The sequence below is a fragment of the Danio rerio genome, chromosome 13 (genome assembly GCF_052040795.2).
Source record: "Danio rerio strain M-AB ecotype USA chromosome 13, GRCz13ab, whole genome shotgun sequence".
NCBI lineage: Eukaryota > Metazoa > Chordata > Actinopteri > Cypriniformes > Danionidae > Danio > Danio rerio.
This window is the reverse complement of record NC_141033.1, coordinates 24,229,690-24,245,637: the sequence shown is the minus strand read 5'-3', so window position 1 is coordinate 24,245,637 and position 15,948 is coordinate 24,229,690. Positions and strand designations below refer to the sequence as shown.

At 36.0% G+C, this 15,948-nt stretch overlaps 1 protein-coding gene across 16 annotated transcripts in view; it reads right to left on the bottom strand.

Annotated features, from left to right (window-relative positions):
- Window positions 1–13,803, bottom strand: part of zswim8 (zinc finger, SWIM-type containing 8) — a 58,966-nt gene extending 45,163 nt beyond the window's left edge. For 15 of the 16 annotated variants that reach the window (XR_015504882.1, XR_015504880.1, XR_015504881.1 and 12 more), the window contains exons 1-3: window positions 12,259–13,803; window positions 4,296–4,449; window positions 1,816–1,910 (exon numbers count right to left, since the gene is read on the bottom strand). Coding sequence is in view for 4 of the 16 variants with exons in the window: in XM_087277296.1 (XP_087133422.1) it covers window positions 1,816–1,910; window positions 4,296–4,449; window positions 12,259–12,436 (427 nt within the window). In the remaining 12 variants the exon portion in view is untranslated. 16 annotated transcript variants of the gene reach the window in all.
- Between the last annotated feature and the right edge of the window lie 2,145 nt (window positions 13,804–15,948).

The following is a 15,948-nucleotide window of genomic DNA, read 5'->3' as shown; positions in this document are numbered from 1 at the left end:
TGTTTTTGGTGCATAATTTAATCGACCTACATAAAATAAGCCTTAGCAACGGATTTGTGGATGTGCACACTTACACTACAACTATCAGGTGTGCGGATGAAGCTAGTGGAGCGCCCTCAGAAAGCGCGAGAAGCAAAACAAACATTTTATTCCCCACTGAGTTTTAAATCTAAAGTATGGCAAGCAACATTATGGATTTAAGAATGGACGACATGACAGGACAGATGCAATTTTATTTTTATTCAAAATGTGCCGCGCATCTGTAAAATACGCGGGCAGTACGACTAATCTGAAATCTCACTTGAAGCAGCGCCACGGTGTTGTTGTGACAGCATCTTCCAGTGTTCCTGCATCCCCGGCTTTCGCACTGCTTCAACCAGCTCCAAAAGTGGTGAGAAAAGCATTGCAAGTTTTTTTTCCATGTGCAACAGTTCTGCTCGCTCTACGCCAATAACGAATGCTATTGCATTGTTCATCTGCAAAGATATTCAGCCTAGTGTCACGGAGAACGAAGGTTTTAAACACCTCCTCCTGTTATTTTTTATTTAATTATAATAATAATAATATTAATAATAATAATGATAAAAATAATTGGGTGTCACGGTGGCACAGTGGGTAGTTTGACCACCTCACAGCAAGAAGATTGCTGGTTTGTTATATTTTTATTAGCCTGTTGTTTACAGTGACAGTGATGTTTCAAAGCAGCATAACACTGCTAGTTCACAACCTTAAGTTTTGAATAATCAGTGGCAAAATATATCTTTGTAAAACTTGTTTTCATAGTTGAAAAGTTAAATCACAATTCTTGTTGTGCAATGCTAAATTTATTTATGTTGAAAGAGTGCAAATATATACATATTTTTTTAATATATATTGCACTTATACATTCTGTTTATCTTGAAAATACTTAAATAATTTGTGCTATATGTTCTAAAATGGCCCTCTACTGTAAACTGACACTCTGGCTCTGAGAGAAGAGCCAGTTTGTAAAAAAAAGTCTTGGTTTTGCTTGGTTTATAAATAATCAAACTCATTCAATGGCACAGCATCCTCTTTCACATCATCTCATAAACTTGATCTAATTAGTTAGTGCTGAAATATCGCATCGTATCGTGATATGGGTGTGAATCGTATCGTGTTGCATCGCAATATGTCACAAATGTATCGCGAATATATCGGATCGTATTCTTTGTATCGAGATGCGTATCGGATCGGCATTATAGCTTAGATGCCCAACCCTAGTCTATACTATTATTATAACACAGCCAAAAGTTTCTATTTTAAAAGTTTCCTCGATTAGTGAAAAACAATATCAATTTATCCTCAATCTTGAGTTTAAGGCTGTCTTTCAGCAATTTAAAGTGTTGCCTGCACTCTACTAGTAGTTTAAACACTGTAAAAAAGCATGCAGGCAGACCCCTGGAGGGTGTGTGTGAGTGCTAGGTCAGGCTCAGGCCAGCTGCATCATGATCTCCCTCTGCTGCTGTACAGCCCACTGCTTACAACAACAGCATTCATTCACACAGCCCGAGCACAAACCACTCACACAAACACTCAGCCTTATGTGCCATGCCTCTGCTTCACTCTCAAGCCATATGAAGACTTGGCATTTAAATGTGTGCACAAGAGAGCCAAAGATGACTCTAAAGCACATGGATGGCTTATTTGGGCTTGCAGTTACATCCTAAAATGCTTTAAAATGTCAAGAGTGATTTGGAGCAGGATTGAGAATCACTGTGCAATTCACTTCACCTAAGGGGACTTTCAGGACCACAGGGTAATATGCTTGTGGTGGATGTGTGTGGGATGTCTCACCTATTTGCAGAGGGTCTTTCACAGCCCTCACCCTATAGAGCTGCTCACCACGCTGAAACTCATCAGGGCTGCCGTTGGCCAAACAGGAATATAATCTGCAACAACAAATACAGGGAAGAAATTAAAAACAGCATTTAACAGATTTTTCAGCCATATTCTAAACATTAAAGGTACCATAAAATTAAAATAAAAACATTTTAGATGTTAGTTTCAGTCTGATAGTTTTAAGCATATCTATTAACAGGGTTTCTGCAGGTTTCTTCAAATTACATTTAAGACTTTAATACCATTTGAAGACCATTATTAATGAAAATTTAGATTTATACATGGCTAAACACTAAGGGTTTTTTTTCTGATGGGCTGCTTACTTCTGTAAATAGTTTTTTGTATTATTGGAAGATCATGTAAAGGGATGTGTTGCTTTAGTTTCCTTTCCCTGATTAGGGAATTTAATTTGGAGAATTTGCTGTAAAAATGTCTAACAGCTGTTGCAAATTGTAGCTCTTTGCAAAATAAAACTAAAATATATATATATAAAAAAAAGAAGTTTTGAGATGCATTATAGGTGATTAGGTGTCAGCCAGATTGGGTAGCTTTACTTGGACATAGGGAAATTAAGAACTTTTTCAAATTATTTAAAACCTACAACACAATATTTCAGTCAATGTAAGACTTTTTAGAGCCTAAAATTGTGTTTTTAAAATTTAAGACATTGTAAAACCCCGCAGTCACCCTGATTAACCAGTGACAAAATTGTGTTTAGAAAATATATAACTGATATAAACATGTAAAGCCTGTAGTTTGGCACTTCCGCCTAATGGATCCACGATTTTTTCCACATCACCTTATTCTTCCGTTTCTCATCAAATCTTGACCAATCAAATGCTCTCTAGTATCTGACATGCCGCGCCACTTTTCATGTGATGCGCTTGATCTTAATCACTTTCACTGGCAGAGCGGTGATAAAAACAAAACGCTATTGGCTGTTTTTTTTTTTTTTTTTTTAAGAGGAGCTAATCTATGCCCCACCCTCTCTTTGTTTTTTAGTTGAAATTACGTCAAACATAGAAAAGAAAAGGCATTTCAAAGCATTGCACTGGACCTTTGAAGAGATTTCTGGTAACATGCTGACTGATCTGGTTAAGCTTAACGGGCCCCAATTATGCTATTATGCTTTTATGCCATTATAATCAGATTTTAGCTGTCATGAATTGTGAAATGTAGCTGTTTGTGCATGTAAAAAGTTTTAAAGTCAAATCAACGTGAAAACGAATCTACAGATTAATGTTACCATAAAAACTGAAACAAAATAATAATTCTTAATTGCTGAAATGAGTCTTCTGCAATTCCAGTTTCCCTTCCGAATCTGATCTATGTTCAGCTGTAAACAAACATCTATAACACCAGTCTACGACATTCTCTGGCTGCACTGGGTGTAAACAATGTCTACTTGACTTTAACTCAAAGACTTTACAGTTGGTACAGTAGGTTTGAGTTGATCTTCCAATGCTTTTTCTGAACTGGACCATCTGACCAATCACAGCAAAGCAGGCTTAAGAAAAGGAGGGGTTTAGAAATAAAACTCTTCAAATAAATCATTTAAAATGCTTAGAAATTAGTTTAAATAAAAATTTATATTGTAAAATTTTTTTCATGTTTTCCTCACTTTGTATTCATCCAACTTCTTGTTAGGTGCTAAAAAAATATGAATTTATGAACTTTCAAAGTGGCACTAATAATAGGGACACTTCAAAGACAGTATTATGGTACGTTAACACCGAAAGCGGCGAGAGCATCAAAGTAGGCGGAAGTCATTCATTTTCAATGAGAGCCGGTGACGATAAGCAGCGAGGAGCAGCGCGACACGTCTTTGTCGGTGTGGCCGTCAAGGAGAGTGGAAATCAAGTCAACTTTATGGTAATTAGATATGACGTGGTTCGGCAGCAAGAAATCAGAATGAAGAAGTCCACCGCTTGAGAGGAGTTAAGAGAACACAGTCCTGTGAACTTTGGTTCTGACCACAGTTGTTCCAAGGGTTTGATTATTGCGGTCGCTGGATTTTCAATTATTTACGATGTTTTCTTACAGGAAAATACATAAAATAAGGTACTGGCGAGTTATGATGTGCATTACTGTTATATACATTTAAAAAAGCGGGAATCTCATGCAACAGTTCAAAACAGTATTGCTGCTTCAGAATATTTCAGACATAAGGACACAATGGATAATTAAGTGAAGCAAAGCCACACCACACGCAACTTGATCTTCCATTGTTAAATTAATTTGATAAGACGTGCGCAAAATTTTCACGCTAGAAAGCATGTTTTATGCAGGAATGTAACTGATATGCTGCAACGGCTCCTTTAAATACGAGATCAATGTACAGCGTAGTCGCCAGGGCGGCCAGAGCAACCTTGGACGCTCTTGCTGCTTTCGGTGTGAACGCACAGTAAGCTGCTATGAGGTCTGTGGGCTTTCACCTGATGTCTTCTTCATTTTCTGGGAAGCTCCAGTAGGCGATTCGCAATTGCAGCTGTTCAGGAACGGGAGGATAAACCTTTTCCACCACCTCGAATGGAATATGGAAGGCAACCTGTTTGGCCGACAGCTCCACCAGGGGGATGACTTGGCCATCTAAGAAAGGAAGTGACATCAGAGTTACTCTTTCTGCTGCAGATTATCAACTATGAAAAGACTGACTTCAATGGATATTTATCAACAATATTAAGGTTTACTCATACCATGTGAAAGCTAATTTATTTGGCATAAACATTTGAACTAGACTGAACAGCTGTTAAATTGTTTGTTCAGAGTAACATCAACAGTTGAAATGCTGTAAATGTGACAGGCAAAGAAACATCTCCAAGCAACAGGTAAAAAGAAACCTTACTAAAGCATGTTTTACGTTAAAATACTATTTCAGTCATGCTCAAAGTCACTCCTATTACAAAAAACTTCAATTAAACTCATTATAAACATTCAAAGCCCGATTAAAGTAAATCCAATCACAATATAACCATGACTGTGTAGTGTACATTTTAAAAAGTACATTTAATTTCGTGATCAAAACTTTTACTGTAAATATTGAAATCATGCCAATGATTCTTAGCTCACACAGTTAAAAACAAAGGACAAAAGGTTTTGTGCAGAGGGAAGGAAGAAAACGAAAACACAACTAACGTCTTGCATATATTGTTGCATTATATCTAACAAAATGGTTTCCTGTGTTTGAGTGTGAATACAAAAAGGGCAGACTCTGAGATCAAAGTTAAGCAAAAGACAAAGTAACTTCACACATAATTTTTTAAAATTATATATATATATATATATATATATATATATATATATATATATATATATATATATATATATAAATAAAACTCAAAATGTATATATTTAAGTGCTGCACTATATATCATATTAGCGTAAAGATGGGAATGTGCAAATGCGCAATAGTCACATTGCAAGATATGCAATGCTGAATCTAAATTAATGTTGACCAGGAGCCAAATAATTGTATTTAATGTATGCATTTATAAGGAATTTATGCAAACAAATGTTTTTCTTTCTTAGAATTTGTCATATTTATAGACCAAATATCTACATTTCAAACTGAAAACAATAATTCTTTACCTACCTTCATTTTGACTTATGTCTTGTTGAAAACAAGTAAAAAATTTATTTTTATTTTTAAATTTTATTTTGATCTAAAATTTTTTTAGATATTTCAACAAGAAATGAGACAAAGAAAAGAAAGAAAAGCATTTTTTGCATTGCTATAATTCACTTTCTGTACCTAAATACTGTTAGGCTCCCCAGAAAACCGTCAAATAGTGCTATTCAAACTTTCTTCTGAAACTGTATTCATATCGCAATTTTTAATTACAGTAAAACAAAAATTGCAATATCAGATCTTATCATGCAGCCCTAATATATATAAAATAAAGCAGCCAAATAAATGATTCATTTTAAATATTTATTCCTCATCCAAAGTTTCTCAAGGTTTCAGACTATTTTGCAAAGTATTTTGTTGCCTTTTGTTATAGTGAATAGGGGAGGAAGCATCTAAACCCTAATATGTGTGTGCTGAACATTTAAGTTGGTGTGAGTGAACAGGGCTTGATTGTAGATTGATAAAATCACAACATTCCGGTCACAGGCACTCCACATTAAACAATCAAAAATACTTGGCATCTCAGTCAAATAGCTGAACAATAGTCACACATATGGCTGCAGTTCAAACAACTCATTTTGAAATGGAGGAAAAATGACTGAGAAGTGAGGTTCATGACCTCAGGCAACCTAGTTTTGTTCCTGAACCAGACGGTTCATAAACACTCAAGGCTAATAGAGAAAAAACAAGACAGCTGCCAACAGGGACTAAACGCTGACCGCTGAGAAGACTGTGTATAGCGGGGGGTTTCAATATACTCCAGGGTCCTGGATTCGAGTCACCAATTACTTTTAGACAATGATAAAAGTGGTCACGCAAAAAAAAAAAGAAAAATAAAGAATGGACTAAAAGAAAATCTTTCAAGAGCAACTGAATATTTGTGCCTTCAGCCTAAAGTGAACTCAGCCACAGGTTTCAGGGACAGCACTCATTATGAAACTTTATTTGCTATATTGAGCCTCAGGGCTGTAGTGACATACTTATCTTATTGGATATTATCAAGATGTGTCTGAAATGAACACCAGCATCAGGAGGTCATTATCATAACAGAGCTGCAGGCAGTTGGACTGTAATCCACTGCACTCAGTCACCTTAGAGCTGAATCTCACATTACATTCACACACAGACACTGCACTGATACACCGTCACTACACACAACTGCCACATGAAGACCTTACATGATCAAATACGCTTTCCAATATATTATATATAGTAACTTCACTGCATGATATAAAAACAAATGTTATGCATTACTGTAGTAGCATTATAGTACAGCCTAAAGCATCTTACTGCTTTTAAAAAAAGATTTAGTAGATTTTAAGAATACTAGGGACACAAACTTGTATAATCTTAAAAAGTATTACTGGACTTTAGAGCGATTCCTCAGTGAGTTTTAGATGAACAAAGTAAATGTTTGAGACTGAATCATTAAATCAACTAATTATCTTAAAAATTGTGATTCATTTAAGAACAAAAGAAGTGATTATCCTTATGTCTAAGCCACAGAATCATTTGTTCAACTGAGTCATTCAAACAGAATGATTCATTCAAAACCAAAAAAAAATTTTTACCCGTCTCATTACCTTCACTTGTGGTCTTTGCCTCTTAAACCTAAATTATACATAGTAAATTGAACAGAATTTGAAGTATACTTATTTAATATCCTGTGTGAATATGTAGAGTGTTTCTTGTTCATTGTCTGCACCTTCTTTCTCCAGAAAATATGAGTGGTTAAAATATCTTCGTACTCATTTAAAGTAGATCTAAAGACTACTTTTAACCTCACATAAGCACTGATAAATCTGTTTTCAATACCATGTTGTTAATCTTGTTCCATGTCTTCCAAATGTATTCTGACTGTCAAACATCAGTCCACATAAAGTGAATTCTATTAATATGGCGATAACTATGTTGTAGGACTGGGCCGATAAATAATATCATATAGAATCGCAATAAAATTTAGGACGATAACGATGAAAAGCTATGGAGATTTTTACTCAATATTGATCTAAGAGTCAATCGAACAGAACACATATGCAACAACAGGAATCTGTAGTTGTGTTGAGAACAGACATATGCTATGTCACCCAGTAGTTTAAGCGAGCTCGATTCACTTTCCCACCAGCAGTTTGCTGTTAAATTGTTGTTTATTTTAATGATTTAATTGATTAACAAAAATTAAGTGAAACTTTTATTTTAAATCAATTTCAATAATTATGTAATTGCTTATTTTTAGAAAATGCAAAAAGTATATTGTTTGTGTACTGTGTCTATGCTGTCAGTTACAGTTCTTCAGAACTTTATATTTTATATTGTAAATCATAAGTATAAAACAGAAAATCTGAATCTTCAAAGAATCAGAGTAATGTGCAAACTGTTTTGATTAATAAGCAATACTTTAAAATGTAAATCAAGTGTCTAATCTTTGTGGCTTCAGTCATCGTTTAGATACTCTTAATGCTGGAAGCATTAACTACTTGTATCAAAACATATTTTGCTACCATTTTCAAGCATTTTAGCATTTTTTGCTATATCGCCCAGCCCTAGTGTGATGTATATTTTGCTACATGCAATGTTGTTGTTTACTTAATTAGAAGCATTACAACGACTAAACTATGAATGTTTTAAAGTTCTAAGTATTAGGTCACAATGGAATAAACTACCATTGTCACTCAAAGATGTACAATGCTTTAGAAAATTTTAGCATTTGCAAAATAAAAACAACTAAACAGTAAGCCATTCTTTAAAAATACTGAACATTCTTAGCTATCTTCCAAGTTGCCAAAAACATGATGTGTATGCTCACTCCCAAGTGCATCAATTCTGTTTTATGACACATGCTGAGTAAACGGATTCATTTAAATTATAGCAGATTTTCTCATTTTTGTTGTGCATGTGCAATAACTTGCTTTATTTATTTTTATTTACTCAGACGTATAGTTTCCATAGTTTTTGTTTCTGCGATGATTTACTCATCCCCACTTGTTCCAAACCAGTTTGAATGTCTTTCTCCTGTTGAACACAGGGGAAGAATAATGGAAAAACATAAGAAAAAAGCAGCTATTGACTTCCATAGCATTTTGCCTAGTACTGCACTGTACTATAATGTTTATATAAAGTATATCAGACGATATATTGATATGTTTTTTTTCTTTTAATCCTGGATATCAGTATTGCCCCCCCAAACAACAATTTGCTCCTACTTGGGATGTCGGTGGATGCCTTTATCCAACATTCTTCAGAATATCTTACTTTGTGCTTTACAACAGAAAATAGAAAAATCATAAAAGTTTGATGAGGAAACTTTCATTTGTGGGTGAATATCCCTTTAAAGTTCATCAGTGTTTTCTACATGTTACATATAGATCCAAAGTGGGTAATTGTCAATTACTGCCAACAGGAACACCAGTACATTAACTCCACATTAAAAAAGCGTGCAACCTAAAGTACCATAACTATAGACATGCCATGTTCACACAGCAGAGCCAAACCACATCATTACAAGCCACCCACATAACCTAAACCCAACTGTCCAGAGATAAAACGCTAAACGACTTTAGAGATGACTTACCAACACCACAAGTTGATACAAAAATACTTTATAGACAGACAGTGGGAGTCATAGAGACCAACGACTTCGCAGGGGACAGGTGACTCATTACAGGTGCTGACAACAAACAGCTGCGCAGCAACAATAAGAGCATGAGGGCGACTGAGATCCCAATGAATCAGGCGGCACACTCATAGCCAGTCTTGGCTGACTAAACCATGGTGACCAACAGAAGAGGAGTTAACACAGGCTGCGAGTCGTGCAAGACAGCTTTGTCTTTTGTGAGGCATTGAATAGGTGAGACAGTCTCTCATGAGAAGTCTGCTGTCCCACAGCTCCATACCCTCCAACAAGCAGAGAACAAAGACACGGAGTGCTGTATAAACAGTCATGTCTGCGTGATTGGATTCCCTCATTTCCAGAACCAAGAAAACAGGGCACCTCTGATTTACTTTTAAGGATGAATTCAGATTAAACGCACATAAAAAAGTAAGTTTTGATGTCTCAAAGTGGGCTGTGCAAGATCAGCAGCATTATGCAGGTTGATCAAATAGGGTTTTTTTTGTTTAACCACAATCCTCTGCTCAGAGGCATTGACCTGCACAAGACAAAGCTCTTTTTACAGCTCTCAACTCCACCCAACCCCCTACAACACTTACTCGCTCACTCTCAATCTAAACACCACACAAGGCCTCCGTTTCCAAACCCCCTTAACTCATCCAACAAATGCTACTCGCTCCACTCAGGGATATGCAGCCTCACGGATCTCTCTTCTTCACAGCTGACAAGTCTCTCTGCACATGCACTCCATGGGGCCTGAGGTGGACCGCAGTAACAGACTCACTGACCAAATGCAACACAAACTCTGTGCAATTATTATTTTAACACATCACAGCTGTGCTGCAGTGTCCTAGAAGATTTACTTTAACTTTACTTTTAAGACAAATAAGCAGAGGATGCTTGAAATGTATATCTGTGCTGCTAACACATCCGAGTTAGACAAAACTGCAAAAACAGCTGCTTTTTCAGTTGAAGAGACAGTTCATTCATATACTTTTACTCTATGCCCACAAAAACAACATATTTTGATGAATGGTGGTGTTCAAATAACCCGTGTCAGTTTATGCGATACATTTTTATAAGTTCAACCATGATAAAACTGCTTGAAATTAAAATTCCTCATAATGCTAGTTGAGTCCTGCTGCTTCCTCCTGAACTCCAGAAAGCACACAGATTAAGTAAATTTCCATACCTCTTAAATTCAAAAGAAGTTTTTCAATAACTCATTGTAAATTTCATAATGGGATTTTTGGGGTGATTTACAATTAGTCTGATTAAATTTTGAACTTAGACAGTGAACCCAAAGATTTTCTTACCATTCACTCTCTCTCAAGTTGTTTAAAAAAATTTTTAAACAACTTGTGAGTTTATTGCTTCTTTTGAACGGGACGATAACTGGTTTTAAGGTTTACAGCGGTTTTGAAAAGTCAAGGTTTTAAAACCGTTAAAATTTTCTGTTATACCATTCCCAAGGTATTTGTATGTTTTGTTTTGTTTTTTTTTTACAACTATTTTATTGAGTTTTTTTAGGGCAACAGTAGAAAAGAACCCTCCACATCACAAGTTACTGATCAGTCCATGATTTAGGAAACATCTGAAAAACAAATCTCTTATAAGCAACCATCCAGCTGTAGAGCTAAACAGTGCAATAACTTACTCTATATCCAAAGAAAAGAAAGATATCCATGCCTTTTTAAGCTGAAAAGAAATCTGTGTTTTTGAAGCAGAAGTCAATGACTGAATTAAATTATTAAGCCTGACATTTATTGTTTCAAAATATTTTAAAGGCTAAAAAATATATACCATGTTCAATAGGGAAACAGTTTTTGTTTTAATCCCAAACATTTAAAAAGATATAGAGCAGTAATCACAATACTGTGATATCGTTAAGGCATGACATTTTTACCCTAAGGTTATCATACCATCAAAATCTTATATCGGCACATCCCTATTTTGAACACAAAAGCTAAAAATCTGTAACTACTGACATCAATAGTAAGAAAAGCAAATACTTATAGGTGGTAAAAGGTATCCAACATTTTTTCTAAATATCTACTTTTGTGTCCAATAGAAAAAAGAAACTCTTAAAGTTGTTTGAAACAAGGACGAGTAAAGGTCAGAACTTTCATTTTTGTGTGAACTATGCCTTAAATACAAGGGTTATAGAACTCACCTTTGATTTAACTCAAACAGAACTTGAAAACAGTTTCCTTTTTTGATGATGGCATAACAGCTCTAATAGACTTCCTTAAAGGAATTATGACAGGAAACTGCACTGAATATTGATGCAGTAGCATTTTAGTAAACAAATTAACAACAACAAAGACTTAACTAATTGAGGTTCCTATTTAGGCGAATGTATTACATAATATTTTGTTGTTGGAGCAAATACATTCTAAATGCTGAACAAACTTCTGCAGTAGTACTACGATGTCAAGTTCTTTAATTGTGTTAGTTGCCAAATAGTGATGGAGAAAAATGTATGACAGATAGACAAGTCCCCTACAATATGACAATATAACAAATTGAAACTGTATTATATCATCTACAGTTACTTTTGCATGTAACTGTTTAACAAATGTTTTAGATTATTCTGCACAATATCTGACACATTTGTCTGTATATAATTGGAGATGTTTAATTAAAAAAGTAATGAACAACAGCTCCAAACCATGGCAATATTAACCAAATTAATTGAGGTAAGAAGGTTTGATATTTCGCACATTCGTTCCTTTAATGGCCCATATAATGTTTACCACGCTAAGTTGTATATTGAGTCTGAAATAGCATGCAAGGATGATTTCAAATCAATATTAGCACTATGTAATTGACTGTGAACAATGCTGTACTTTAATAGTCATTTGCTGCTAATATGATTTCACTATTTAAAATTTGCAAAGAATACTTCTCTGAAATTATATTATTGAGCAGAAAGTCTGAATGTGCAAATATAAAACCAACTTCACCTCTATTACCAAATTAGCCAAGCAGGGAGATGTATAGAGCCACAGTTTGACTTGGTAGGTCTAAACATGTGGGTCATGTGACAATGTTGTCCATAAGTTAAGAATACATCCTAAAGGTCAAAGGTACAGTCAAGCCAACTCACGGTGTGCTCATGTTACAATGACAGCACATAGAAACAATCATCCTCTATTACCTTTAATCTTCACAGTGGGGGAATTTGGGCCGGCAGACTGTTTCCTCCATCCTCTCCAGTTCTGGCAGAGACTTTCTGCCTCTGATATGAATGAGCACAGGGAGTCCTCCTCAAAACGGTCTGAATCTTCAAAGGAGAACCTCTCTCCATCTTCCCACTCAGCGAACATCAGTTCCATCACATCTGCTGTGTGGAGACCTGGACGCCTCAACTGAACGTGCCTGTGCGCTCCTGTTGTTTTGAGAGAGTGACACTCGCCCAGGGGGAGGGGAAACTCACACTCAACCCAAACACAGCGTGAGGGGCCCTAGGAAGTCCCTCAAGAAGACTGTGTCTGTCTTAGAAATAGATATTTACGGTTTTAAATTGAGCATTTGTGAATCTCAAGTGTGGAGTTAATCCATATTTTTTCACCCAAATTGCTGAAAACACTTTAGTTCTTAAAAAAACTGACACAACCCATAACTAAAACTCAAATAAACCTCTAGACGTATAACTTTTCCCCCTAAATAAGTGTTCTTGCATTGTCAAGTAGGAACTTATAAGTCGAAAACACCCTAAAAGGTGTGTCGTTGGACCTCTCACGATTTAAATAAATTTGACCCCCTCTACAGTGGTCTGATTGCAAACAAGTTTTCGAACTGCATAGCAAGTTGTGTTATTTGACAGCATTAACTGTAGTGACTTCCTTGTCAGTAAAGTTCAGGGCTTATTAGCAAGCAGGAGTTCTTTTCACTCGAATGTTCATTTAAACCCCCTCTCCTCTGTTTGTCCTATCAGCTGAGCCTCGAGTCCCTCAGCAGCTCCACGGCTAACAAAACAAAAGAGCGGTGAAGAAAACAAAAACAGGTCCCCAAGTACAGCTAATGACCCACCGCGGGTTTATTTCACTTAAATAAGGCCATTTCACAACGGCAAACCCGTGTTAACCCCAAACAACCCTTGGTACGGTTGTTTTTATTTCGATCGAGGTAGCTCTGCTAACTCCGAGAAGCTAGTCGGGTTAGCCTGCTAGCTTTTCTAGCTAGCCCGAAATAGCAAACAATTCAAAAACTGTCAAAATAAGCGCTGACACGGCATGTGCTTATGCCCCTACACATAACCAGACGGAATAACGCTGTTTTGACGTTTTGGCACAAAAGCCTTGGTCCCTAATCCGAGTCTTGTCGATCCACTGGGTTACCCAAAACAAACGACCGGCCAGTGCTCTTATCTCAGCATTGTGCCTCAAAGTGGGTTTACAGTCAAATCAGACGACTAAAATGCAGAGTTGACCCCCCGACCAGGACATACGTCCATCCGTGGAAAACATATTTAATGTTAATTGTCTTTATGCCACCTCTAGCTGCCTCGTATCTGTCTTCTCCTTTGTGTGTTAAAGCTTGTCATCCGCTTGTCTTCATGTGCCACCGGCCAGCTCTCTTCCAGTCCCCCGTTTGCAAGCAGCCAGCGCTCTCTGGATCCAAAATGTCTTTTAAAGCTGACAATTTGGAGTCGAGATCCCCCTGTACTCTCTGTCCTGCCCCCCTCCTCTCCTCTCTCTCCGCTCCGCTCGGCTCGGGAAGATGAAGATGGCTCTTCTGCATCAGCTGATCCGCACTTCCGCTCGACGTTAAAGCCAGACAAACAAGCTTCCAAAAATCACCGCATGATATAAACGTATGACAGTTATTTGTTTATGAGTGTGGCCTGTTGCTAATAAATCATAAATCACCTGTTATGCATTTCATCTCTTTGATTTAACACAATTCTTGAGTTTTAAATGATAAATACTGTGCAACAGATTGTCATGGGTGTTTTTGGACATCATATTTAAATATAATAATAACAAAATAACAGTAAACGATTGTATGATAATAACCTATATAGGCCTATATGTTTTAAGCCTCTCACATTCCAAGTTTGTTTTAAAAAAATTGATATCACAAATTGCAGGTCTTTGAAAATATAATAAACAGATTTTAATTTTCTTTCTTTGACAAAACTGGTATAATTTTACAGCAGTTATTAACTTTTGTTTGTGTACATTAGAGAAATGAATATGTTAGCGCAGTTGCATTGACTAATTTTAATATAATTAGTCAAATTGCAGAAGAGAATGTTTTTAACTGTTAGTTCATTATTAATTTTTTAATGCTGCAATTATTGTATATACTGTATACTATTCCAATTTACTGAAATCTTTGAAAACATTTTGATGAAATGTCATTAATGTATCTTAACATTACATATTTCAGGTCTGTTGCTAGCCTGGTGAGAGGGCTGGTTCTTTTTTTCTCAAAAAGTGGTCCTTTGTGCAGCTATTCACCTCATTTTCTTCTCATTTAAAGTTAAATACTTCATTTTAGTGACCTTTTAGCTCAATTTTTAGCTGGATTAGCTTGTCGGGTGGTCATCATAGCCATTTCCTAAAGAGTTAGAATATAAAAAAAAACACAGATTTATACTATTATATATTATATGTCATTTCAAAAATACAAATTTATTACATATATAATTTAAAAGGGCATCGTGGTGGCGCAGTGGGTAGCACGTTCGCCTCACAGCAAGAAGGTCGCTGGTTCGAGCCAGTTGGCATTTCTGTGTGGAGTTTGCATGTTCTTCCCTTATTGGCGTTGGTTTCCTCCGGGTGCTCTGGTTTACCCCACAAGGCCAAAGACATGTGGTATAGGTGCATTGGGTATGCTAAAACTGACCGTGGTGTATGCGTGTGTGTGTGTGGATGTTTCCCAGTGATGGGTTGCAGCTGGAAGAACATCTGCTGCATAAAACATATGCTGGATAAGTTGGCGGTTCATTCCCTGTGGCGACCTTAAAGGGACTAAGTCTAAAAGAAATGAATGAATGAATAATAATAATGATGTAGAGCTTCCTGATTTTTCTAGTCTCTCTTGTAAAATAGTGTTTGAAAATTCAAAGATAACTACAATAGCCTATTTATTATTGAAATTAACTTTAACATGCTTCATAATGACCTTTTGGTGTTGCACACCTTGTAAACTGTATACATAAGAGAGGAGTCTGGATGCAGACCTGGTGCAGTGCAACCTGAGCTGCACCCAATGCTTTTTAATGCGCTCACCTATAACCCCACCCTAAACCCTACCCATCACAGTGATATCACTCACTCTGTTGAGTCCATTGTGTCTGACATTGCATCACTGAGTGATCGCTGGGTCTTTCGAACCACCCGAACCACCCCTGGCTGCATGTGAATGTTGCTGATGTAATTGTAATAGATGTTTTAATTTAATTTTTATGTTAAAATAATTTTAAATGGAATCATCCTTGATTTCATTTGTCTGTGTTCATAGCAGACCTAAAGTATGATCATTGTATTCCTGCAACATAATAAATGTCTAAATCTTTAACAGCAATAATTCATACTCAAATCACTTTCATACTGTTTTTTTTTAATAATCATGTTGCAATGTTGGATAGTTAAGGAAATCAATTCAGTGATTCAACTTTTAAGACAAACACAATGGACTGTATTTTAATGATCTAGGCGCAATGTTTAAATTGCAACAAAATAAAATATAATAATACTTTCTGTAACATTTTAATCTTTTAAATGTTTTTAAAAGCCTCGGCTGGGACAGTTGGCATTTCCAGCCTGATCTCACAAGAAAACATAAATATTTGACTTTCTTTTTTAGTTTAGTGGATAATTCAAGCTATGAAAATATA